This window comes from Hemitrygon akajei, chromosome 6 (assembly GCF_048418815.1).
Source record: "Hemitrygon akajei chromosome 6, sHemAka1.3, whole genome shotgun sequence".
NCBI classification, from domain to species: Eukaryota; Metazoa; Chordata; class Chondrichthyes; order Myliobatiformes; family Dasyatidae; genus Hemitrygon; species Hemitrygon akajei.
This window is the reverse complement of record NC_133129.1, coordinates 54,920,308-54,948,182: the sequence shown is the minus strand read 5'-3', so window position 1 is coordinate 54,948,182 and position 27,875 is coordinate 54,920,308. Positions and strand designations below refer to the sequence as shown.

General features: G+C 39.4%; 1 protein-coding gene across 6 annotated transcripts in view; it reads right to left on the bottom strand.

Moving 5' to 3' along the window:
• LOC140729074 (lysine-specific demethylase 4C-like) overlaps window positions 1-27,875 on the bottom strand; it is a 373,937-nt gene that overhangs the window by 330,153 nt on the left and 15,909 nt on the right. For 4 of the 6 annotated variants that reach the window (XM_073048378.1, XM_073048374.1, XM_073048377.1 and 1 more), the window contains 3 exons: window positions 24,085-24,260; window positions 21,926-22,043; window positions 10,619-10,812 (listed from right to left, as the gene is read on the bottom strand). In XM_073048378.1, coding sequence (XP_072904479.1) covers window positions 10,619-10,812; window positions 21,926-22,043; window positions 24,085-24,260 — 488 coding nt within the window. The remainder of the gene's footprint in view (window positions 1-10,618; window positions 10,813-21,925; window positions 22,044-24,084; window positions 24,261-27,875) is intronic. The other 2 variants (XM_073048376.1, XM_073048379.1) reach the window with 1 other exon arrangement.

The window sequence follows — 27,875 nt, the reverse complement described above, 5'->3', positions numbered from 1 at the left end:
GCTTTTGTAAGATATGCAGAACTCTATTAAGCATAAGGACTCTAATGTGCAACTCATTCAAATTTTGACTTAACACTTCAACTTTCTCCAAGAACATTCAACAAAAAATATGAATTCAGCTATCTCCCTGATAAACAAGTAAAAAACTGCAGGTGTTGTAAATATTTCTGTTTTTATATCAGCAAGATCTAAGTGGGTAAATTTACACTGCTGTTATCATGTATCCACTTTCTAATTCACGTGTTGGAACTGTATGATCATTACATAAATCATCTTATTTTTAAGAAATTCAATAGTCACATCATTTGCTATCAACTCTCTAAAATGTGCTAGCAAACATAGTTGGACCACTTCCTTTTTAAATAGATCTTGAAGTGGGAGTGCAATGCAGAACGGACAAAAAGGACAATCAGATGCATGTAACTTTACTCTTCTTCACTTCACCACTGCCTTAGAAGTACAAGAATTCAAACAGTGCAGATTAATCCGGTGATGACAAATAGATCAGCTCACATTGTTAAAAGGCAATGAGAGACATACAGTCACAAGATATAATTAACAAACACCACTCATAATAAGCAAACATCAACTTTCAACTTATTCAAATAGTATCCTACAGTGATATTACAGAACCCTCACCTTCTATTGCCATGCAAGCAGTCATCAGCAATCAAAATCATCAAGAATGGCACCAATTTACCGAGGGGGTTCACTGCCATTGTGATGTGGCTATATATATCCCGCCCTCCAGTACAAACGTTGGAGAAGTGCTGGGTGAGCTCTATGGCACCAGTGACCCCCAAACGACACACCCCAATAGTTTCTTTACTGTTGATGGCGACTTCAACCATCCTATCAAAAAACAATAATGCCTGAATTCTACCAGCATGTTGATTTTACTACCAGAAGTGAGAACACTTTAACCCAGTTTATACCAGCATTCCTGCAGGATACAAGACTGCTCCTCACCCCCACAGTGAATGCTCTAACCACTTATCTATTATCCTAATTCCTGCATATAGACCACTAATTCAAACCAGATTAAAGGGAGATGAAGGCCTGCCCAGAAAGGGCAACCTCAGAATTGCAGGACTGTTTGGAAAACAAGGACCGGAACATGTTCTGGAGGTGGCTACCTACAACAATCATTAACATTGTTGAGTATGCTGGATCAGTAACTGACTATATAGAGAAATGCATTAAGGACGTCACCATTATTAAACACATCGATGTGAGGGCAAATCAGAAGCCATGGCTGACAACAGAGGTCCAGACATTGCTGAGACATCAGGATGCTACCTTCAGATCAGAGGACAAGATGACACTCATGTCAGCAAGAACTATGCTTTCCCACACCACCAGGAAGGCAAAATGGGATTATTCATAAAGAATATACAGCCATTTCTGTGTCAACATAAACACAAGGCACATGTAGCAGGGCGTTCAGAATCAGAATCAGGTTTATTATCACTGGCATGTGTTATGGAATTTGTTAACTTAGCAGCAGCAGTTCAATGCAATACATAATATAGAAGAAGAAAAAATTAAAAAATAAGTAAATCTAACTACGGCAAATTGCCACCCTCTTTTAATGAGGCTTCTATTATTCTTTTATTAAAAAAGGGTAAAGACCCAACAGAGTGTTCCTCTTATAGGCCGATTTCATTGCTTAATGTTGATGTTAAAATCTTGGCCAAAGTTTTGGCTTATAGATCAGAAACTGTTATCCCCTCTATTATTTCTGATGATCAAACTGGTTTTATTAAAAACCGTCTTCCTTTTTTTAACATTCGGCGTTTATTTAACATTTTATATTCACCTCCAACTGGGATTCCTGAATGTGTTATTTCCCTCGATGCAGAGAAAGCATTTGATCGTATAGAGTGGAACTAACTTTTTGCAGTTTTAGAAAAATTTGACTTCGGTCAAAGTTTTATCTCTTGGATCAAATTGCTGTATTTGTGTCCTACTGCCTCTGTTTTAACTAATTTTCAGAAATCCCAGTTATTTAACCTCAAACGTGGCACCCGTCAGGGATGCCCTTTAAGTCCCTTTCTCTTTGATTTGGCTATAGAACCTTTGGCGATAGCTTTTCGAAATTGTCCTGAACTGACCGGGATTTGGAGAGGGGGTGTTGAGCATAAAGTTTCTCTTTATGCTGATGACTTATTACTTTTTCTTTCAAATCCGTCTACATCCTTACCTCCAATGTTTTCACTTCTTGACCAGTTTAGCCAGTTCTCTGGATATAAACTTAATTTACATAAGAGCGAACTTTTCCCAATTAATAAAGAAGCACAAGAATTAACATTTCGTGATCTCCCTTTTAAAGTAGTCCACAATCAATTTACTTATCTTGGAATTACAGTCACAAGGAAGCTTAAAGATCTCTTTCGTGAAAATTTTGCCAACCTTTCATATACTGTTAAACAGAGTCTGTTACAATGGTCACCTCTATCTATGTCTTTGGTAGGTCGTATTAATGTTGTTCAAATGTATGTTCTCCCTAAACTTTTATATTTATTTCAATCAATCCCAATTTTTATTCCTAAATCTTTTTTTGATTCCTTAGACTCCATTATTTTGTCATATCTGTGGAAGAATAAGCGCTCTAGAATTAACAAAGTTTATCTCCAAAAATCTAAAAAAGAGGGTGGCATGGCTTTACCTAACTTTCGTTTATATTATTGGGCAGCCAATATATGTTGTGCTACCTTTTGGTCTTTTTTCCATGGCCAACCCGAGTGCCCTAATTGGGTGGCAATGGAGTTGAGCTCCACTAAAGAATTATCTATCTCTGCACTTCTCGGCTCTGTACTCCCTAGTAGTTTGTCCAGATTAATAGTTAATCCTCTTGTTAGACACACTTTGCGTATATGGGCTCAGTTTAGGAAATTTTATGGTTTCCATGGTTTTTCCTTTTCTAGCCCTATCTTACATAATCACCTTTTTTTACCTACTACGTATGACTCAGCATTCTATGATTGGTATAGGAAGGGCATTAGACATTTTGAAGATCTTTTTATTGATAATCGCTTCGCTTCTTTTCAACAGCTCTCTGCTAAGTTCAATCTGCCCAATGCTCATTTTTTTAGATATCTCCAAATTAGAAACTTTATTACTCCTTTAATCCCTAACTTCCCTGAAATGCCTGAGAAAAATGTTATGGACTTATTTCTTTCTATTAATCCACTAGGTAAAGGTTTAATATCATTTATTCGTGATAAATTAGCAGCCTTACGACGTGCCCCTGTGGATAAAATTAAAATGGCATGGCAGCATGATTTAAATACCTCCTTATCCGATGAGACTTGGGACTCGATTCTCAAATCAGTTAATTCAACCTCTCTTTGTGCTCGCCATTGCCTTTTACAGTTTAAGATTGTTCATAGAGCCCATATGTCTAAATCTAAATTATCTCGATTTTACATCAGTCCGCTTTGTGATAAATGCAAAAGGGGCGAGGCCTCTCTCATTCATATGTACTGGTTTTGTCCTAGCTTGGAGAAATTTTGGAAAGATGTCTTCATAATGTTATCGCATATTCTGAATCACCACCTAGAACCTAACCCTTTAATTGCTTTGTTCGGTTTCTGGGGTGAGACAGATTTACGTCTGAGTTCGACTAAGTGTCGAATATTATCTTTTGCCTCTCTCCTGGCTAGATGTTTAATCCTCCTTAGATGGAGAGATGTTGCCCCGCCCACGCATGCTCAATGGCTTAACGATATTATGGCCTGCTTAGACCTTGAAAAAATTCATTATTCAGTCCTTAATTCAGATTTAAAGTTCCATAAGGTCTGGGGACCTTTTATTGAGTACTTTCATAACCTTCCTCTTAACTAAGGTGTTTTTTTTTCAGTCCCTTGCTTTCAGCTCCTTTTTTTTTGGTAGTAGGCATTAATATCTTCTGTTGCTAAGTGTATTTACAGTTTTGGGGGTTTGATTGTCCTGATTTATATTCTCTATATTGTGTTGTGGTTGGTCTGGAGCTTTTTTTTTGTTGCGGGGCTTGGGGAGGATACTAATTTTACATGTCTTCAATTTGGGTGCTTTCTCAATTATCTTTCTTTGTATCATATTATTATTGTATGTTTATTTTTGCACTGTATCAATGTTCTTCATTTTGATCTGGGGTTTTTTTATCTGTAGCTATGTAGAAAATGTATTAAAAAACTAATTTAAAAAAAGTAAATCAATTAGAGCATATGCATATTGAACAGATTAAAAATTGTGCAAAAATCAGAAATAAATGTGAGATAGTGTTCAAGGGCTCAATGTCCATTTAGGAATCGGATGGCAGAGGGGAAGAAGCTGTTCCTGAATTGCTGAGTGAGTGCCTTCAGGCTTCTGTACCTCCTACTTGATGATCAGACCATAAGTGACAAGTCCACCCTGCACATCAACAACAAGAAAACCTCTCTTCCTCTTCCTGATGGGCTGAATGCCCTTTACACACAATTTGATGCATGGAACAATGTGCTGGCAAGGAACCCCAGCCCACCTTCCACCCACCACTCCCCCCCACCCCCCCCCGCCAGATCAAGCAATCTAGCTGCAAATGTTATGTGGAAGCCCCTAGCCAGGGGCTTGATAACACATCCAGTTGGATGCTGAATAACCGTGCAGCCTAACTAAGAGGTTCTAACACCTTCCTGGAATAATCTACTGTCATCGCCCATGCAGGCTTCAAGGTAGACATCATCATCCCGGTGCCCAAGAGGGTGACAGTAACTACCATCCAGTGACACTGACCTCAACAATAATAGACAACAGACAATAGACAATAGGTGCAGAAGTAGACCATTCGGCCCTTCGAGCCTGCACCGCCATTTTGAGATCATGGCTGATCATCCACTATCAATACCCGGTTCCTGCCTTGTCCCCATATCCCTTGATTCCCCTATCCATAAGATACCTATCTAGCTCCTTCTTGAAAGCATTCAGAGAATTGGCCTCCACTACCTTCCGAGGCAGTGCATTCCAGACCCCCACAACTCTCTGGGAGAAGAAGTTTTTCCTTAACTCTGTCCTAAATGACCTACCCCTTATTCTCAAACCATGCCCTCTGGTACTGGACTCTCCCAGCATCTGGAACATATTTCCTGCCTCTATCTTGTCCAATCCCTTAATAATCTTATATGTTTCAATCAGATCCCCTCTCAATCTCCTTAATTCCAGCGTGTACAAGCCCAGTCTCTCTAACCTCTCTGCGTAAGACAGTCCAGACATCCCAGGAATTAACCTTGTGAATCTACGCTGCACTTCCTCTACAGCCAGGATGTCCTTCCTTAACCCTGGAGACCAAAACTGTACACAATACTCCAGGTGTGGTCTCACCAGGGCCCTGTACAAATGCAAGAGGATTTCCTTGCTCTTGTACTCAATTCCCTTTGTAATAAAGGCCAACATTCCATTAGCCTCCTTCACTGCCTGCTGCACTTGCTCATTCACCTTCAGTGACTGATGAACAAGGACTCCTAGATCTCTTTGTATTTCTCCCTTACCTAACTCTACACTGTTCAGATAATAATCTGCCTTCCTGTTCTTACTCCCAAAGTAGATAACCTCACACTTATTCACATTAAACGTCATCTGCTAAGTATCTGCCCACTCACCCAGCCTATCCAAGTCACCCTGAATTCTCCTAACATCCTCATCACATGTCACACTGCCACCCAGCTTAGTATCATCAGCAAATTTGCTGATGTTATTCTCAATGCCTTCATCTAAATCGTTGACGTAAATTGTAAACAGCTGTGGTCCCAATACCGAGCCCTGAGGCACCCCACTAGTCACCACCTGTCATTCCGAGAAACACCCATTCACCGCTACCCTTTGCTTTCTATCTGCCAACCAGTTTTCTATCCATGTCAATGTCTTCCCCCCAATGCCATGAGCTTTGACTTTACCCACCAATCTCCTATGTGGGACCTTATCAAATGCCTTCTGAAATGCTTTGAAGTGCTTTGATCAGTTGGTTATGGATCACATTAAATCTCATCTCTCTGCCACATTGGATCTTTTCCAGTTCGCTTATCACTCAAATTGCTGCATTGAATCTGTTGCTCAGCATGTCAGTATGCTGAGAATGTCAGGATGTTCAGTATGTCAAGTATGGCAGGATGCTATTCATCAACTATAGCTCAGCATTTAATGCCATCATTCCCAGAACCCTGATTGAGAAGTTGCAGAACCTGGGGCTCTGTACCACCCACTACAAATGGATCCTTGACTTCCTAACCAGAAGACCACAATCTGTGCATATTGGTGATAACACATTCTCCTCGCTGACTACCAACACTGGTGCACCTCAGGGGTGTGTGCTTAGCCCACTGCTCTACTCTCTCTATTTACATGACTGCGTGGCTAGGCATAGCTCAAATACAGTCTATAAATTTGCTGATTATACAACCATTGTTGGTAGAATCTCAAAGGTGATGAGAGAGTGTACAGGAGCAAGATACACCAACTAGTGTCGCAGCAACAACCTGGCACTCAACATCCGTAGACAAAAGAGCTGATAGTGGACTTCAGGAAGGGTAAGACGTGGGAACACATACCAATCCTCGGAGAGGGATCAGAAGTGGAGAGAATGAGCAGTTTCAAGTTTCTGGGTGTCAAGATCTCTGAGGACCTAACCTGGTCCCAACATATCAATCCAGTTATTAAAAAAAAGGCAAGACAGCGACTATACTTCATTAAGAGTTTGAAGAGATTTGGCATGTCAACAAATACACTCAAGAACTTCTATAGTTGTACAGTCGGCCCTCCTTATCCGCGAATTCCGCATCCGCAAATTCAACCAACCGCAAATCATGAAAACCCGGAAGTGCTCTTCCAGATGTACCGTGAAGAGTATTCTGACAGGCTGCATCACTATCTGGTATGGGGGGGGGGGGGGAGGGGGGTGCACGGAGCTACTGCACAGGGCCGAAAGAAGCTGCAGAGGGTTGTAAATTTAGTTGGCCCAATCTTGGGTACTAACCTATAAAGTACCCAGGACATCGTCAAGCAGCACTCTCAGAAAGGCAGCGTCCATCATTAAGGGCCTCCAGCACAGAAGGCATGCCCTTTTCTCACCGTTACCATCAGGTAGGAGGTACAGAAGCCTGAAGGTACACACTCAGTAATTCAGGAACAGCTTCTTCCCTCTGCCATCTGATTACTAAATGAACATTGAACCCTTGAACACTACCTCACATTTTTTTAATATATATTAGTTTTGTTTCTGTGTACAATTTTTAATCTATTCAATATATACTGTAATCGATTCAGTTTTTTTTTTCCTTCTACATTGTGTATTGAACTACTCCTGCTCAGTTAACAAATTTCACAACACATGCACGAGAATAAACCTGATTCTGATTCTGATGATGTCATAACTTCTGCACTCCACTCCACCCTGTCCAACCTGGAAAATGAGCCTCAAATGCCAGAACTCTGCTTATCAACTTCAGCTGGGCATTTAAAATGATCATCCCTCAAGGTAGCTAGTGGGTAAACTGCCCTCAGTGGTTCTCAAAATTTTTCTCTGTAACTAGATCGTGGATTTCTTGACAGAAAGACCACAGTCAATGCATCTGGCAGCAACATCTCTAGCTCCAGCACACCCCAGGGCTGCCTGTTCAGCCTACCGCTGATCACGCTACTGACGCAGGACTGTACTGCTTGAACCAGTTCAAACTGAATCAAGTTCGCTGAAACACAATACTAAATGGCATCAATAATACCTAAAAGACAGTGTACAGAGAGATGGTAGAACAACAAGACTAAAGAGACCATTGTGGACTTTAGGAAGGTGTAAGCTGACCACTCCTCACTGTACAAAGACAGCTCCTCTGTTGAGAGAGTTAAGAACACCAAGTTTCTGGGAGTGTACATAACAGATGTTCTCACCTGATCCTTCAACACCACTTCTTTAGCCAAGAAGGTACAGCAGCATCTCCCCCTCCTGAGGAGATTGAAGTGAGCAAGGCTCCCACCAACCCTCCCCCCCCCCCCACCATTCTAATCAAATTTTACAGGAGCACCATTGGAAGGGTCCTGACCAGCTGCATCACCATCTCATATGGGAATTGCGAGGCATCTGACTGCAAAATTCTAAAAAGGTTTGCAAGGATTACTGAGAATATCATTGGGGTCTGTCTTCCACCCACCCCAAGATATTTAACAGGAGCGCCGAGTACGTAGGGCCCTTAGCATTGTTAATGATCCCTCCCATTCATCCAACAATCTCTTTGACCCCCTACCATCTGACAGGAGGTGCCACTGAATGAGGACAGGATTGTTAGGTTGTGAAAAAAGCTTTTTAACTTTTTCCCCATGACTTGAGACTTCTGAACTCCCTAGCACCATCCAGGTTTCATCACAAATGAAGTGCCAGTAGCGTATGCTGTTTACTTCTAAATTTGTTTTGCAAGTGCATCCTACTACTTGCCAAATTACATAAAGTAATATTACTTTATGTATTGTGTGTGAGCTGTATGAACTGTGATATGCACCTTGTTCCAGAGAAATGTTGTTTCGCTTGCCAGTATACATGAATATGGTTGAATGAATGGAACACAACTCCATGATGTTTGTACAGACTGACATAACTAGATCTTAAATCTGATCAGTTTTTATAATCACACTGAATGAAGCTGCAGTAGAAGAAATCTGCTTGTCCAGTGTGGGATATTTGACCAAATATACAGGAAATGTAACAATTCACAGTGAGAGAGATCAGTTAAGGGCTGAATTCACAGGAATTCCTATCAACATCTTCAGAAATGCACAAATTTCATGTCACATGCTGGTGATAATAAACCTGATTCTGAAACTGAGCCAGGAAATACAAATGAGTTCAAGAGCAACAACAGATGAATGTATTGTAACTAAGTGTGAAATACACTACATTAGAGATGCAAGCTTCTGCAGATGTTGGAATCCAGAGCAAAGTAGTGATAGAAGAACTGAACAAGTCAAGCAGTATCTATTAAGGGAAATGGACATTAAATGTTGCAGATTGAGACACTTCAATGTGGAGTGCAATGAAATCCTTGAGAATCATCTAGTGAAGCAGATACGAATGAACAATGAGTGTTCTGATGACTCTGGATGTGTACTCACTGGAGTTCAGAAGGATGAGCGGGATCTCATTAAAACTCATCAATGCTGCGAAGTCTGAATAGAGGGGACATGGGGAAGTTATTTCCATTGGTAGAGTCCAGATTCCAAGGGCACAGAATAAAGGGGTGTTCATTTAAAACTGAGATGAGGAGGAATTACTTCAGCCAGAGGGCGGTAAATTTGTAAAACTTGTTGCCACAGAAGGCCATGAAGGCAAAATAATTTGGTGTATTTAAGGTAGTGCAGATCATAAATAACATTTCCTCCTTGTTTATCATTAATACCAGTATACCATATACCTCAAGGATGTGTGCTTAGTCCGCTGCTCTACTCTCTCTCTACATACCAAACAGTGTAGCTAGGTACAGCTCAATTGCTATCTATAAATTTGCCAGCAACTCAACTGTTGTTGGCAGAATCTCAGATGGTGACAAGGAGGAATACAGGAGTGAGATAAACCGGCTGGTTGAGTGTTGTCACAACAATAACCATGGACTCAATGTCAGTAAGACTAAGGAATTGATTGTAGACTTCAGGAAGGGAAAGTCGGGGGAACACACACCAATCCTCATCGAGGAGACAACAGTGGAAAGGATGAGCAGTTTCCAAGATCCAAGGTGTCAACATCTCTGAAGACCTATCCTAGGTCGAACATATTCAGATTCAGATTCAGTTTATTGTTATTTAGAAACCACCATTGCAATGCAGTTAAAAATGAGACAACATTCCTCCAGAATGATATCACAAAAGCATATGACAAAACAGACTACACCAGAAAATCCACTTAACGTTTGGCAATCCCCAATCCATATTGACACAGTTATGAAGGAAGCACACCTGTAGCTACATTTCATTAGGACTTTGAGGAGATATAGTATGTCACCAGTGACTCTAACAAATTTCTACAGATGTTCCATAGAGAGCATTCTAACTGGTTGCACCACTGTCTGGTATGGAGGGGCACTACACAGGAGCTGTAAAAGCTACAGAAGGTTGCAAATTCAGCCAGCTCCATTATGGGCACCTGTCTCCCCAACATAATGGTCATCTTCAAAAGGCATTTAGGACCCACAGTCACCAAGGACTTCTTATAACTACCATCAGAGAGAAGTCAAGAACCTGAAAACACACACTAAGCATTTTAGGATACGCCTCTACCCCTCTGCCATCAGATTTCTGAATGGACAATGAACTCACGTACACTACTTCACTACTTTTGCTCTTTTGCACTGCTTATAATAAGTTTTAAAAATATTTTTAAATGTTTTTAAAATATGTCTTATTATAACTCATAGTATTTATGTACTGCACTATAATGCTGCTGCAAAACAACCAATTTCATGTCATTTATCAGTGATATTAAATCTGATTCTGCTTTAGATTCAGAGATTGATAGGTTCTTGATTGGTAAGGGATGCAAGAGTTATAGAAAGAAGGCGGGAGAATGGGGTTGAAAATACACAGCATGAAGTGAAACCAAATGTCAATGAAATATTTTACGTACCAAAATTTTGGCTCTCCAAAATGTAGGTAGTTAATGCTGTATAGATCCATATCTTCTGTGTGCCAAGCAAAAGTAGTTTTCCACATACCAAAATACAAATAGGGCGTGTTCACACCTTCAATAGCAATCCCGCTTTCTTCTGCCACCACATCTAAAATTGTATTCAAATGACTAATATTCCACTCATCGACATCCTAGAAAAATAACACTTGAAATTAATCATATGGATGAATTCAGGTGTTATACACTTGAAAATAATCATATGGATGAATTCAGATTTAATACCTATCAGTCCATAAAAAGAAAAACTATTTACAAAGATTTGAGTTTAATAACAACAAGATTACCACCATTGTAAAAAATATTAGGACCTAATATCTTTTGGCAGAACTGGATAATATAAATACTTGTGCAAAAAACAATTCCTTTATGCAACAGTAATCAGTTACAAATTGAACCAAACAGCAGAAGCAGATGCCCAGTACTCAAGTCAATGCTAGAGATTAACTATACTAGTAACAGATTGCTGTAAATATACACGAGGAAATTAAGACACAATCCAATTTATAAAAAGCAAAGGGTAGCGGGAAGTGAGCAGAAGGAGGAAGCGCGGGAGGGGGATGGGGAGATTTGAGTAGGTGGTTCAGGGAGAACTCAGAGGATCAGAAGACATGACAAAAATGTCACAGACTCCAGGGGTTCACCTGAGAAAACCAAAAAGGGAAGATTGTAAGATATTAGAAACAGGAAATGGTGCCAAAGCAGAGTAATGAAGGGCACAGAGTAATGGAGGTTGAAAATGGAAAAAATGAGGAATGCACTCCTAAACTTGTTGACAATTACCTAAATATTTGGCACTAAAATGCACGTACTTGACAAAATAATTCATTTTATGGTAATTTGGGAAATTAACTAGGGGAAAATAGATACAGCATAGCAACAAACATGAATCACAGTTCGTTTTTCAATAGGATTGATGCCCAAGTAATCAATCCTTTCGGGATGAGCAAAGATAACATTAAATAGAAATGACTCCTAGATAATTCCTCACAATACAAACAACAGTAAAGCAATAGGCTGAAAGAAAATTTCTATCAAAATACAATTCATTTAAAAAATGGAGAACAACAATGCATTAAAAATAAATGGAAACTTTTAACATTTTAATGTAGTCACCCATTTAGTTGTTCCATCTTAATAATAGAATTAGGAGCAATGGGTCTTAGACCTATTTGAATCTGCTGCATGGTTTATCAACTTGGTGGCTGATCTTCTATCTTGGCTCTTTTTTCCCCCACACCATCCTCAAATCCACTGATTCCCTTAATGTCTAGAAATCTACATTCTGCTTCTACAATCTTCAAATATAGACAATTCAAAAGAGTTACCATCTTCTGAATAAAAGAATTCTACTTATACTATTCCAATTGGCCTCTGTCTAAATTGCAGACTGTACTTCAACAATGGAAAACATCCTCCCTGTATACCTTCTGTCAAGTGCTCTATGAATGAACTGAATTCAATGAGATCATCTCTTTCCTCTAAACAGAGGCCAAGTCTACAACTCTCCTCAGATGACAAACTGGCTGCACAAGTGTACTCTTTTTATAATCTATATACTATACTCTAGGGTGACCTTACCAACAGCCTATACACTGAGCGCTCTCTTCTGGAATCCACAAAAATCCAGTCACTGGCAAAGCTACCAGTGTTAAATGTCTGCTGGAATAGGACCTTTGTCTTTGATATTAGCAGGAGGTGGTTAATTGGCAGCATTCAGTTGTAGCATTAGATGTAATACAATTTAAATCTTAGTCATTTGTACTCGTAAACATTTTAATATGATTCATTTGAATAACATTGCAAAAAAGTATTAAAATTAAATTTTACCTTTGCATTTTTAATAATGTCTGGCAATGGTTAAAAATTTGTCAACAGTAGCATTCTGCACAAAGAAAATTCAGGTGTTTTTGTTTCAGAAGCTGAAAATACTTAAACTACACAAAATACCACCAGAGGGCACACTAAACATTACATCTGTCTACAACTTTTGCCTGCTACATTCTGTTTCAGCCTTAAACTCCTCTGGACCACTAAAGATTGATCTAATTCAAAACAAAAGCACCAGGGGAACTACTTTCTATAACTAAAGCAGAGAATGCCTTATCTCACAAAATAAAATTGACAGTCACTCAAAACATTCCTTACTTCAAAGATGGATGCAATTTTGGGTTTTGTCAATAAAGGCATAGAGTATTAAAGTATGGATGTTCGTGTATGCAGATGTTACACAAATCTGCATAAGCTCATCTTAATGAGTAGAAAATAAGTGGATGTACCAGGACTAACGAACATTTTCTAAAAGGAATAAAATAAAGTCCCACACCACTACTTTCAAAAGCTACTTCCTAAGCATTCAGTTCTTGAAACAAACAGCACAACCCTAATCACTAACTCAATATTGCAACACTAAGATAACTTGGCACTATGATGGCGTTTGATTTATCTTCGGTTCTAACTGGGTTCTTTCTAGTACAAATTGTGTAAAATTGATGTTTATGTGTTTCTTTTGAATGCTGCTTGTCTGATGCTCTATACTTGTATTGCTGCTGCTGCAGGTAAGTTTATCATTGTGCTTGTGCAAGCATTTCTGTTTTGATCCATGTTATGTTACTGCTCCTTAATACAACTTCATTTTTAACAACCTATGAACAACACTGTCATTGCTATATTGAGTGCTATGGTGTGTAATTAGACAGGATATTTTGGAGTCCAACAACAATGATTTACTTTGGAAATTGGGAAATGATACAATATCAGCATAGCCATAAAGTAGGTGAACCCATGCAACAATGAAAGACACATGAAGGAAGCTATGGACAGCATTGTGTATGCACCTCATAAACCTCCCCCCTCCACCGGATTGACACACATGAAAAATGTCCAGAATCAGGTTTATAGTCACTGAATTTGTGAAATTTCTTTTTTTACAGCAGCAGGATAATGTAATGCATAAAAAATTATGTTAAATTAAGAAACAATAAAAATTTTAGAAGTGCAAAGTGTGCAAAATAATAGGGTTGTGTGCGTGAATTCATGGACTGTTCAAAAATCATTGACAAGTTAGCAAATGAGGGCGGGTTGATGAGTAGACAAGGATGCTGTGGAAGAATTACTGTAATCACAACAACACACTTACACATGCGGAACCATTATAGCTTGAGCAACAACACATTACTCTAATGTGATGATTTAACTGATAATACAATATCTTGTTATTTAAGAGACTTGTGCTGATGTATTCTTAAGTACTTAGGTGTTTCTTAGGCAAAGATTAATGAGCTTTAGATGTCATTTTAAGTTTTTATATTGAAACTAATGGAAATTTTTTTGATTTATGAATTTTTCCGTAATCAAACATTTTCTTAGAACACAAGTCCTTCAAAATTAAGATAAACAATACTATCAAAGGAAATTGATGCGCTAAAGTAAGGTGGCAGATGCTGATTAATTGATATTGCAATAAAATTGCACAGGTAATTTTGAATTTGAACTCTTCAGTTAGGTTTCTAAAGTGGCATTCTGTGCAATTCTGATCTTTCGCAAAAGGACTGAATCATTCAAAAGTCTTATAACAACAGGGTAGAAGCTGTTCTTGAGCCTGGTGGTACATGTTTTCAGGATTTTGCTATCTTCTGCCCAAAGGGTGAGGGGAGAAGAGAGAATGTTTAAGGTGGGTATGTGATTATGCTGGCTGCTTTTCTGAGGCAGCAAGAAGTATAGACTGAGTCCAATACAGGAGAGGCTGGTTTTCGTGATGTGCTGAGCTGTGTCCACAACTCTGCAATTTCTGCAGAGCAGCTGCCATACCAAGCTGTGATGCATCCATATAGGTTGCATTCCAAAGGATAATTATCAAAGTGTACTTCTCCTCCAGGTAGCCAAGAAACCAAGAAAGAAAAGAATGGCAGCACGATCATAAACCCCAAAAGTTCCTCCTCCCCACACAAAAAAATGAACAAAAATGGAACAGGCACATCGAATCCCCAAATCCCCCTCCCCCGCACACAAAAAACTAGGAAGATCAGGTGAAAAACACAAGAATATAAAAAAAGTACAAATCTGGAAATAAAAAGGTCTACGGTCCAAGTCCATATTCAAAATGCAGAAAACCTGGGTAACACCCTCCAGGCACAGCAGCAGGTCTTTCCCTCTCCATAGCAGAGCAATCCCACCATGATCAAAAGGCAGCTTTCCCGCTCCGTAGTAGAGCGATCCCACCAGCGATCAAAAGGCAGGCATCTGGCGCTCATCTTCTGCATTCACCTCTATGTTTCAATCTCCCTCATCGCGATCATCAGTGAAATGGAGTCGAACATCGGCCTGCAGCCTTCTCGCCACTAGGCATGCTGCTTCTGCCTCCCGGAATCCTCTCCAAAACTGCAGAGTGCTGGAACACCTGAACAATCAGCAAACTGCAAATCACAGGTGTCCATGATGTGTCGATAAAAACTGGTAAGGGTCTACATGGAAATGCACAATTTCTTTAGCCTACTGAGGAAGTAGAGGCAGTGGTGAGCTTTCTTAGCTGCCATTCCCAGGTTCTATTCTAACCCATCTTATCAAAGTTAGAGAATCTCCTGTAATGTCATCTCTTCTCACCCCCAAATCTATTCTTGGATCCCTCAGCCACAGTATATTTCATTCCATAGTGACCTCATTTAGCCAAAACGCCAGGTAACACATTCATGCTAGCAATATTCAGCTTTACATCATTACTTCCCTCAAAATTACCAATGCCTTCAAGTTTCAACAGCATTTCTGATGCTGAATATTGGATAAAGTTCTCATATTCCAATTAAATATTGCATACATCCAAAAAAATTGTTGTTGAGCCCTACCATAAAGAGAAAAAATAAGGAGCAAAAATTATCCTATTAAAAGAGAACATCTTCAAAGAATGATTTTTTTTTGCCCTATAGTTCCAAACAGGAAAAAAAAATACAGAGATCATTTAATCTACTACAAGGTACATATCTTATCAGATGAGAAATTCTATCTGCAGTGCATTGCTTTTTAGATTCCACTTAATGTTACAATGTCTAAATTCAACGTTGCTAACAGTTTGAATAAAACTTAACAAGAACAGTTCAACGTATCCAGGTGCAATTATTCACCACAAGAACAGATGTGCAAAACCAAGTGGTAAAGTACGTTATATCATACTTGCAATGAAGTTAGTGCTGTGTTACATACAATTCAAACTAACTCAAACTGCAACAAGTGAAGCTGGAAACAAACAATTTGAAAATAAGCAATACAGTGGATCCAGGTTAATTGTGCTATCTGTTAATCAGGGCGGCTGCTAATTTGGGAAAATTCTTAAAGAACTAAAACTATTTGAGAAAATTGCCGTGATTCCCTTTATTTATTTGGAACACTATGCACTTAATTGGGGCAGGAGAACTAGCAACAGTCACATGCACTTATGTGGCTATTGGACACTGCACCGTACTTAGAGCAAATGGTTTTTAAGATAGCGTCAATGGCATGCATTTCTGTTCAAAAAGTAGTGATTTTTGTCACTGACAGTTGTCAAGAAATAAACACCAAGGCAATTCAGAACTGTTTTGATCACTGCGGTTTCAAGCATTCAGGCTTGCAGATGCCAGAAATGGCCAGGAATGAAAATGAAACGCTTTTACTACTTTAACAAGTTTAACAACAAGTTAAAAACTATGAAGAATTTGAAGGCATCAACCATCATCTTGAATGTTACAATGAAAATTAAGGTATGGAAAATGCCATCATCAAAACCAACGTAAGCAGGTGTCTACACTGATTTTATTCATTTAGTCAATCAAGGCTGCCGACACTGGATCAATTCCTCCATTGATAACTTTAGGACTAATACACTGTTTTATAGTATTATATTGATAGTGCTCTCATTTGTTCTGTATTTCATTTAAATACATAATTTGTTACTCAATTTGTCTTTTTAATAGCTTTTTAACTATTTCCATGAAATTTGACTAATTGGGGCAGCCACGTAATTGAGCCAAAATGTACCAGTTCCTATGTGTCCCACTCAACTGGAATCCACTGCATATTGTACTACTTATTTCTGTCAATATTTCTTAGGAAGCTGGGTAAGAGATTTACCAAAATGTATTTGAAGTTCTTTCAACATCTAGTGATCCCATTTCATAGGCACTTCCCCACACAAGGTACCACACAATGACAAATGGTATTTTTCATTCTCAGAAATCTGGCTGCTTAGTTTTTTTTAAGAGGCAGAAAACTATTAATTTTCTATCCAGACTAGGTAGTTCATCAATGATTCAAGAGTTACAGCTATAACTCTTAACAACATCAAACAAGGTGCTCAAAAGCTGAAAGATCTAAAGGTACATAAGACCAGACCAGATGAACTGCACCCTAGGGTTCTGAAAGAGGTAACAGTGGAGATTGTGGAGGCATTAGTAGAGATCTTTTAAATATCACTAGACTCTGGCATGGTTCCAAAGGACTGGAAAATTGCAAACATTACTCCACTCTTTAAGAAAGAACGGAAGCAGCAGAAAGGAAATTATAGACCAATTAGCCTGACCTCAGTGGTTGGGAAGATATTGGAGTCAATTGTTAGGTATGAGTTTATGGAGTACTTGGTGACACAGGACAAGACAAGACAAAGTCAGCATGATTTCCTTAAGGGAAAATCTCGTCTGACGAACCTGTTGGAATTTTCTGAGGAGATTAGAAGTACAATAGATAAAGGGATGCAGCGGTGTTGTACATTTGGAATTTCAGAAGGCCTTTGTGGTGCCATACAAGAGGCTGCTTACCAAATTAAGATCCATGGTATTACCGGAAAGTTATAAGCATGGTTAGAGCATTAGCTGATTTGTAGGAGGCAGCAAGTGGGAATAAAAGGATCCTTTTCTGGCTTTCTGCCAGTGACTAGTGGTGTTCCTCAGAGTTCAGTGTTAGAACCACTTCTTTTTATTTTGTACATCAATGATTTAGATGATGGAATAGATGGCTTTGGTGCCAAGTTTGCAGATGATACAAAGATTAGTGCAGGGACAGGTAGTGTAGAGGAAACAGGAAGGCTGCAGAAGGACTTAGACAGATTAGGAGAATGGGTAAGAAAGTGGTAAATGAAATACAATGTTGGAAAATGCATGGTCATGTACTTTGGTAGTAGAAATAAATACACAGAGAGTTTTCCAAATGGAGAGAAAACACAAAAATCTGAGATACAAAGGGACTTTGTATCCATTGGGTTGGACGAGACATCGGATGCACAGCATCCCTGGCAGGGTCTGCAAGACATTACTTCCTACAAAGCGAAACCCAATAGCATGAATGGCAGCAATGCTTCACTACCAGATGAACTCAATGCCTTCTATGCATGCTTCAAAAGGGAGAACACAACTACAGCTGTAAAGATCCCTACTGCACCTGATGACCCTGTGATCTCCGTCTCAGAGACTGATGTTAGGCTGTCTTTAAAGAGAGTGAACCCTCCTCACAAGGCGAAAGGTCCTGACGGAGTACCTGGTAAGGCTATGAAAACCTGTGCCAACCAACTGGCAGGAGTATTCAAGGACATTTTCAACCTCTCACTGCTATGGGAAGAAATTCCCACTTACTACAAAAAGGCAACAATTATACCAGTGCCTAAGAATAATAATGTGGGCTGCCTTAATGACTATTACCCAGTAGCACTCAAATCAACAGTGATGAAATGCTTTGAGAGGTTGATCATAACTAGACTGAACTCCTGCCACAGCAAGGACCTGGGCCCATTGCAATTTGCCTATTGCCACAATAGGTAAACGGCAGACACAATCTCTATAGCTCCCCACATGGCTTCAGACTACCTAGACAACACAAACACCTACAAAAGGATGCTGTTCATCAACTATAGTTCAGCATTTAACACCATCATTCCCACAATCCTGATTGAGAAGTTACAGAACCTGGGCCTCTGTACCTTGGATCCTCGACTTCCTAACCAGAAGACCACAATCTGTGCAAATTGGTGATAACATATCCTCCTTGCTGATGATCAACACGGGCACACCTCAGGGGTGTGTGCTTAGCCCACTGTTCTAATCTCTCTCTATTCCCATGACTGTGTGGCTAGGCATAGCTCAAATACCATCTATAAATTTGCTGACGATACAACCATTGTTGGTAGAATCTTAGGTGGTGACACGATGGCATACAGGAGTGAGATATTCCAACTATTGGCGTGGTGCCAATCTGGCACTCAACATCAGTAAAACAAAAGAGCTGATGGTGGATTTCAGGAAGGATAAGATGAAGGAACACATACCAATCTGCACAGAGGGATCAGAAGTGGAGAGAATGAGCAGCTTCAAGTCCCTGTGTGTCGAGATCTCTGAGGATCTAATCTGGTCCCAATATATCGATGTAGTTATAAAGAAGGCAAGACAGTGGCTATACTTTATTAGGTGTTTGAAGAGATTTGGCATGTCAATAAATACACTCAAAAACTTCTATAGTTGTACCGTGGAGGGCATTTTGACAGGCTGCATCACTGTCTGGGATGGAGGGGCTACTGCACAGGACCAAAAGAAGCTGCAGAATGTTGTAAATCTAGTCAGCTCCATCTTGGGTACTAGCTTACAAAGTACCCAGAACATCTTTAGGGAGCGGTGTCTCAGAAAGGCAGCGTCCATTATTAAAGACCTCCAGCACCCAGAGCATGCCCTTTTCTCACTGTTACCATCAGGTAGGGGATATAGAAGCCTAAAAGCACGCTTTTAGCAATTCAGGAACAGCTTCTTCCCCTCTGCCATCCGATTCCTACACGGACATTGAATCTTTGGACACTACCTTACTTTTTTTTAATATACACTATTTCTGTTTTTGCACGCTTTTTTAATCTATTCAATATATGTAATTGATTTACTTGTTTATTAGGTTTTTTTTCTCTCTGCTAAATTACGTATTGCATTGAACTGCTGCTGCTAAGTTAACAAATTTCACATCACATACCTGTGATAATAAACCTGATTCTGTTTCTGACTTGAGAGTCCTTGTGCAGAACACTCTAAAAGTTAACTTTCAGGTTGAGTCGGTGGTGAGGAAGGCAAATGCAATGTTAGCATTCGTTTCAAGAGGTCGAGAATATAAGAGCAGGGTTGTGATGCTAAGGCTTTGTAAGGGATTAGTGAGGTCTCGCCTTAAGTACTGTGAACAGTTTTAGGCTCCAGATCTACTAAGAGTACAGGTGGAAAGGATATTTCCCATGGTGGAGGAGTCTAGGACAAGAGGGCACAGTCTCAGGATAGAGGGGTGTTCATTTAAAACAGAGATACTGAGAAATTTCTTTAGCCAAAGGGTGGTAAATTTGTGATATTTGTTACCACAGGCAGCTGTGAAGGCCAGGTCTTTGGGTGTATTTAAGTCGGAGATTGAAAGTTCTTGATTGGCCATGGCATCAAAGGTTAAGGGAAGAAGGCCGAAGAGTGGGTCTAAGGAAGGGGGAAAAAAAGATCAACCATAGTTGAATAGTGAAGCAGACTCAATGGGCCAAATGACCCAATTCTGCTCCTATGTCTTATAGTCTAATGTGACATAACAAAATGTCCTAAGGCATTTCAAAGTAAGATTAGCAAACAAGACTGGGTACAGATTCACAAAAGGAAATATTAGGGCAGATTATCAAAAGCTTGGTTAGAGTTTTCATAGAACATCTTGGAGGGAATGAGCTCTGGGGTTTTGGGCTATTATAAGTGAATGCAAAGCTGCCAATGGTGAAACCAGTATATAGTATGTTGGATGATGAAGAAACGAGAACCTAAGACATGTAGATACGTCAGGAGGTATTTAGGATGGCAAAGATTGAAGAGAAAGAAGGGATCAGATCATAGTTGAATCTGAATCTCAGTGATATTTTTAAAATTAAGGAGCTGATTAAATGGGAGCAAATGTAGGGACCTGTGCAAGTTAGGGCAGTAAGAGCAGAATTTTGGTCTCAAATTCACATTGGGTATAATAAGGAAAACTGGCCAGGAATTCCTTACCCAACCTGATTCCATCTGCCTGCCACCCACAAACTTAACCCACTGGGTCTCCTATCACCTCCCACTATTGTTCCCATTTGCCATGTCTCTTAGATACATGGTTCCACTCACCACCTTTCCTTTTTTTTAAAAATCAGATTACATAATCTCAAGCCCTTTGTTGTCTCCACTACACAATCTGTCACTTTTACTGCCCTTCCAAGCCCCCATCTGACTCTATTTGCCAATCAACCCTTCCTCACCTGCACTCCTGCCTCAACCATTCCTTTCACTTCTTTATATGAGCTGTATCTCCCCTTTAGACACTTACTCCTGAAGCAGGATCTCCACCTGAAAAGCCAACTTGCTGCCTGACCCACAGAGTTCATCTATCAATTTGTTTTTTGATTCAAATTTAATTGATACCATATATTTAGTGCCCACTGTGAAGGACCAGGGTAAGCATAAAACTGGGAGAGCAGGTAAAGGTGAAAAAAATAGGGGTTTTATTTACCCAAAATATTTACAAACTCAACAGAACTGTTCTACAGTCCAAACTTGAATCAGCTAAACAGAACTTGGTTACAACAACATAATAAATACTCCTCAAACCAAGTGACACCACTCATCTCCTGACTGTGGGTTTATATTCAATGCTGGCCAGTCCATAGTAAATTGCAGGGGAGAGAAAACGTTCCTCTCCTTAAAAAGATACAGCATAAATGAAGTAGCTCCAAAGAACACCCCTCTGGCTATAGCAGAATGGCACAAACCAATTACCCAGCCCTATCTACTTAGGCTGGTGCAATGCAACAGCTCAGTTGTTTACCAGATTATCAGGAGGATGGTCAGCTACAGGACACACTAATATGCCCGGTTGATGGTGTGGCTGGTAATTGTAGCCACCACACCCACATACTAACTAGTACCGAAGATATTTTAAACATTCATGGTTGATTGTAGACATTATCTGCTCAATTATTAGCTTGTGTCATACACCACCTTCAAGTTCTAAAACAAACTACAAAGCTCTTGGGAAGAGGAAATGAAATCCTACCATGGGCTCCTCAAAGAACTGTTATTTCTTTTCCACATGGATTGCCAATGAACATCAAAAGCTTCATTCAATACGTGTGATTCACAATCCATAGATAATAGTAAGCACTGCATTAAAGACTAAATTCCTTATATATAACAGTTACAAAGCAGAGAAGTCCAGTTGATACCAAACCACTTACTTGGTGTAATTTGATACACAATTACCTACCTCATCATAGAGGCTACCACTGACATCTGCTCCATAGATTGGTGCTACAAAGGTCAAATTTTTCCAGTATTTGCGTTCAAGATCTTCATAATCTAGGTATCTTGGAGTGCAGTATCTGCTTCAAAATAAATGAACTGAAAAGATTTCTGAAGCCAAACTCAGAAAAGCATCCATAACTATAAGAATATAGCAACTACAAATTCTCATTTTAATAAATGAGCTTGAACCTCAATCAAACCAGCCATTGCTATCCTAAGAAAATATCTGGTAAAAAAAAATTACCCTCATTTCTTCATAGTCTTCTTTTCCATTTAAATTAGGGACTAGAAGGATTAAGTGGAGGAAGAAGAGGATGAAAATATCAGTTTGCCTTCCAACTACTAAGCTAAGAAATACCCTCAGTCAATTTCTTTGATGGTACATAATTGTACAGTATCAGATTGGAAGGTCATTGTAATAATTACACCAGACAATAAGACAGAAAATACTGGAAGTACTCATCAGATCAAGCACATTTGTGAAGACCAAATGTTTCAGGTCAGACATCATTTATCAGAAAATTCCAATAAAGTTCAATCACTTTCACTTTTATTTCAGATTTCCAACATCTGCGATATTTGGCGTTTGGAGTTTATTTGCTGTATATCAACTTCCTTTCTCCAAGTCATTGACATATACTGTAAACAAATGCTCCAGTCAGTATGGTACTCCATTGGTTATGGGGTGCAAACTCTTCCCACTAAATTTAATATTTTATCCTCATTTACAGCTTTCCTCTGGTATACTGATTCAGTGAAATAGATAGCAGGTAAAACAAGATTTTTGCTGTACCCAAGTAGATGTGGCATTATTAGTTTATTATATCAAGGATATATAACGGACAAGTAAAATAAAGTTACAGAGAAAGTGCAGTACAGACAGGCAATAAGGTGCACGGCCATGGACAAAGTAACTGTGAGGTCTGGAATCCATCCTAACATACAAGAGATCCATTCAATAGTTTTATAACAGCAGAATAGAAGGTGTTCTCAAGTCCGGTGGCACAAGCTTTTAAGCAATTACATTTTCCGCCCAATGAAATTGGGGGGGAGAAGAAAAAATGTGCAAGGAGGGAAGGGTCTTTGATTATGCAAGCTGCTTTTCTGAGCAGTGAGAGGTGTAGACGGAGTCCATAGAGGGGAGACTGATGAAAATTATCCCCTTGTAGCACTTACTGATCCTACCTAACAGTCAATCGTCAATTTGTACTTCCAAAACCATAGATCTCATCAAGTGATTTAACCTTTTGTGGAGCAGTCTATCAAACACCTCTGGAAGTCCAAGTATAATACATCTATTGGTTTCACTCTGGTTGAGACTTCTTCCAAACCCCCAAAAAAAATCATTGTGATGTCTCTTTCCACTAAATTTAATATTTTATCCTCACTTACAGCTTTCCTCTGGTAAATACAACTCTTACCCATCTTGGTTAGCATGAGGAGACTAAGTACTCAGAGTTCACAATTTATAATGCCTTATTTTGTTAAATTAAATAGTTGAGTCAGCTTAGGAGTCATATGTGGCTCCCTATAACATTCCCCATTATGACTGCAAGGAAACGCTTAGCTGGTTTTGAAATAGTACCTATTTTGAATTTCTCCATTTAAAACAAACTCCTTTCATTTATGAACACAAACAATTGCTTTTATGTTTTACAAGAGACTCAGGAGATTGCAGATACTGGAATCTAGAGCAACAAACTGCTGGAGAAACTCAGCAGGTCAAGCAGCATCTTGTGTGGGAAAATAACATATTTCAAGTCCTGCTGCAGGATTTTGTATCAAAAAATTGATAAATCTGCCCACTCCACAAAAACCACCACCACACCACAGATGACGCTCAACCCGCTGAGTTCCAACTGACTGTTTATTACTAAATGTTTTACAACTGATGTTTCAGAAAACCATCAGCTACATTAATATGAAGCTTTGAAGCAAGAATAAATGGAAATATTGGAGAGTAATTGAAGCTCATTTTTTCAGTGCAGAATACTTAATTTGAGCACATTGTTGTCTAAAACTGATGATTTGTTTTGAAGTGTAACTTTAACAATATCTTTTTCCAAAATCTTCAATTTAAAAGATCCATAAAATAATACATCCTCATAATATTACACTTACTTATCATTATTAGCCAGCTTTCTGAACTCCTTTACTGTCAACGGTTTTTGCTGTATGTTATACTGAGTAAAAAGGCCCGACTGACCCGTAACCATTTGCTGAATTGGAGCAGGAATAATCAAGTTATCGATGTTGTTGTAATTTCTTCTGGGTTTCCAATCCTTTGGTGGAATCACCTAGGCACAAAATTTGAAATCTCAGAAGATGCAAGTAATCCTGCACTTTGGCTTTTAAAAAATCTGTAAAACTTTCTTATTGACAATGCTGCATATTGTAAACAATAAGTAAACTCTATCTTAATTGCACACATATTTTGCCTACTTTTAGTTGTCTATCAAAGTTCAAAGTCAATCTTTCTAAGTACATATATTATCATATACTACCTTGAGTTTAATTTTCTTGCAGGCATTTACAAGAAAAATAATTTTGGTAGAATTTTACAATAAAACTATACATAAAACTGACAAACAACCAATGTGTAAAAGACAAACTGCAAATAAAAACAAAACTGAGAAATTAGAAAATAGAATACAAACACAACACTGGAAGAACTCAGCAGGTCAGGCAGCATCCGTGAGAAAAGAGTAGCCAACGTTTCGGGCCGAGACCCAATCAGGATTCCTGATGAAAGGTCTCGGCCCGAAACGTTGGCTACTCTTTTCTCACAGATTGCTGCCTGACCTGCTGAGTTCTTCCAGCATTGTGTTCGTATTCTTTGATACACAGCATCTGCAGTTGTATTTTTGTGAAAGTGAGAAATTAGTTTTAAAGAGTCCTTGAAAGTGAGTCTATATGTCATTGAATCAGATCATAGTGATGAATGAAATTATCCACAGTGGTTCTGGAGCCTGACAGCTGCAGGGTAATAACTATCCCTGAAACCTGTTGTGTGAGATCTAAGGCTTCTATACCTTCTGCCTTATTGGTAGTAGTGACAAGAGGGTATGGGTTTAGACGGCAAGGTTCTTTGATGATGGATGCTGCTTTCTTGTAGCAGCGTTCCAAGCAAATGTACTCAATGGTGGGGAAAACTTTGCCCATGATGCTCTGGGCTATATCTACCACTTTCTGTCATCTTTTCTGCTTCTGGGCATTGGTGTTTCCATACCAAGCCGTGATGCAACCAGTTAAGATACTCTTCACTCTGCATCTATAGACGTTTGGCAAACTTTTTGGTGACATGCCAAATCTACGCAAACTTCTAATAAAGTAGAAGTGCTGCTGTGCCTTCTTTATGATGGACACTACTGTCCTGGTTACAGGAAAGCTCCTCTGATACGTTAATGCCAAGTAATTTAATGCTGCAGACTCTCTCCACCTCCATTTCCTCAATGAGGACTGCCTGATGGACCTTCAGCTTCTTCCTCCTGTAGTTGGTAATTGTTATGATACCAGCCCCCTCCTTCCTGAGAATCGCAAGATCGCTATTAATTCGGGTCTTGGACCCAGGAAATGAGAGACAATGCAATGGATTTGACCATTGTTCTTAGAGACACCTGTGTGAATTGTGACTCTATACTACGTGCCAGCTATCAGGGACATGGACACCCTCGGACAATGTGGGGTGGGGATTGTATCACCCTACCTTGATTGACATCTACAACTCTGCAAGTCAAGATAAAAAGGGGACTGCAGGAGGCAGTACCCCAGCGACGCACCAGAAGGAGACACCATCGCTCATCGCTCCCGTGATGACGGGAAGCTATTCGGGAGCCACGTGTGATTCGGTTCCCCTAACCTGGGGAACGAGTGGCTGATAACCCCGAAAAGGACTTCGAACTGACAACGGGGAACCCACGTTCCCGATTCAACGATTTGAGTCCAAAAGGCTGGCAAGTTTATTTTCTCTCTCCAACACGTGAGACCCAGCGGTCCCTGAAAAGGCTAAAAGCCTGCATGAACTCCAGAGACTTTGATATTTCCATCGGACAATAGTTTTACCCCTAGACAAACGATAGAGCTACTTCTTATTGTTGATTATTACTATACCCGCGCTTTAGATTGAGTATTGACGACGTATGTTATCTGAATGCTTGTATTAACCTTACTTTTGTGCCCCTTTATAAATAAAAATGTTTAAAAATAGTACCATCAGATTTCAGCGGACCTCTCTATCTTTGCTGGTAAGTGACCCAGTTATGGGGTTCATAACATAACCAACTCCTGGGTTTTGCTTTACTACTTATGTGATTTGCGAATGCTTACATTTGGGTCCTTTTGCTCCTCAATCTCATTTGGAAATAGCACATAATTATATAACAATCATTTATTCTTCCTGCTAAAATATGTTACTTTACACATATGGAAAATTATTTGCCCATTATATGTTCTCTTTTAGGTGTATGAATGTTCAACTTTGGTGCATATTTTGTTTATATCAAATCAACTTGAGAATTTGGCATTTCCTTGAATTTTAAAATTGAGTTTCTATTCCCAAATCATCAATACAGTGAACAAAGGTGATTTAAGCACCAAGACTTTTGCACACTTCCCAGCTTTTGTTAATCTGAATGGCTATCCTTAAATTCTATTCTATTTTCTCTCCTGTAGACAGCTTGTTATCTATTCTGCTTCCTGGCACCCAACAACTACACATGCTCTGAACAAATATGGATCCTCCAGATTACTCAGCAAAAATTAATTGCCTTATGGCTCCCTGCACTACTTCAGTCTCTCTTTCAAATATAGGAATTGCATTAAACCTCTGCTAGTCTTCTCGTATGACTCTCCTTTCTAAAATTAACTTTCACATATATTTCACAAGTCTTCCTCTGCCTCATAACATTAAATATGCAAGAATTATTCCCTGGAGTGGAGGAGAATGAGGGGAGAATGAGAGGGATACAAAATTATGAGGGCTATAGACAGGGTAAATGAAAAGAAGCTTCTTGAACTCTGTAGAAACCCTTAAGATTCTCCTTCACCTTGTCTGCCAGAGGATTCTCAGTCCTTCATTTAGCCCTCCTGATTTTCTTCAAGTATTTTCTTGCACTTCTTATTTATACTCAAGTGCCTTATTTATATTTGTTCTTTGCTGTTTATATCTGCTATGCACCTCATTCTTCTTAACCAGAGCCTGAATATCCCTTGAAAACCAAGGTTCTCTAAAACTGTGAGCCTTGTCATTTATTCCAACAAACTCAGTACTTCACTTTGGAAAATAACCTGTCCTAATCCACACCTGCCAGATCCTTTCTGATGCCATCAGAACTGGCCTTTCTCCAATTGAGAATTTCAACCCAAGGAGCATTCCTATCCTTTTCCACAACTACGAATGGAATTACGATCATCAGACGCAAGGTGCTCCCCTACACAATCTTCTGTCACCTGCCCTGTCTCATTCCCTATCACACTAGATCCAGTACCACACTCTCTCTAGTTGGGACCTCTATATTTTGTTAAAGAAAACTTTCCCGAACACATGTAACAAACTCTATCGCATCCAGTCATTTTACACCCTGGTTCCCCTCTTAACTCGTCTCTACTCCTCACCTCCCTATCACCTCCCCCTGGTGTCCCTCCTCCTTTCCTTTCTCCCACTGTCAACTCTCATCTCCTCTCAAGATTCTTTCTTCTTCATTCCTTATTACCTCCCAGCTCCTCACATCATTCCCCCTCCCCTAATGACTTGGCTTCAGCTATCAACTTTTTGCTTGTTCTCGTTCCCCTCAACCAACTTTCTTACTCTGGCTTCCTTCCCCTTCTTTTCCGGTCCTGATGCAGGGTCTCAGCCTAAAACGTCGACTGATTATTAATTTCCCTAGATGCTGTCTGACCTGCTGAGTTCCTCC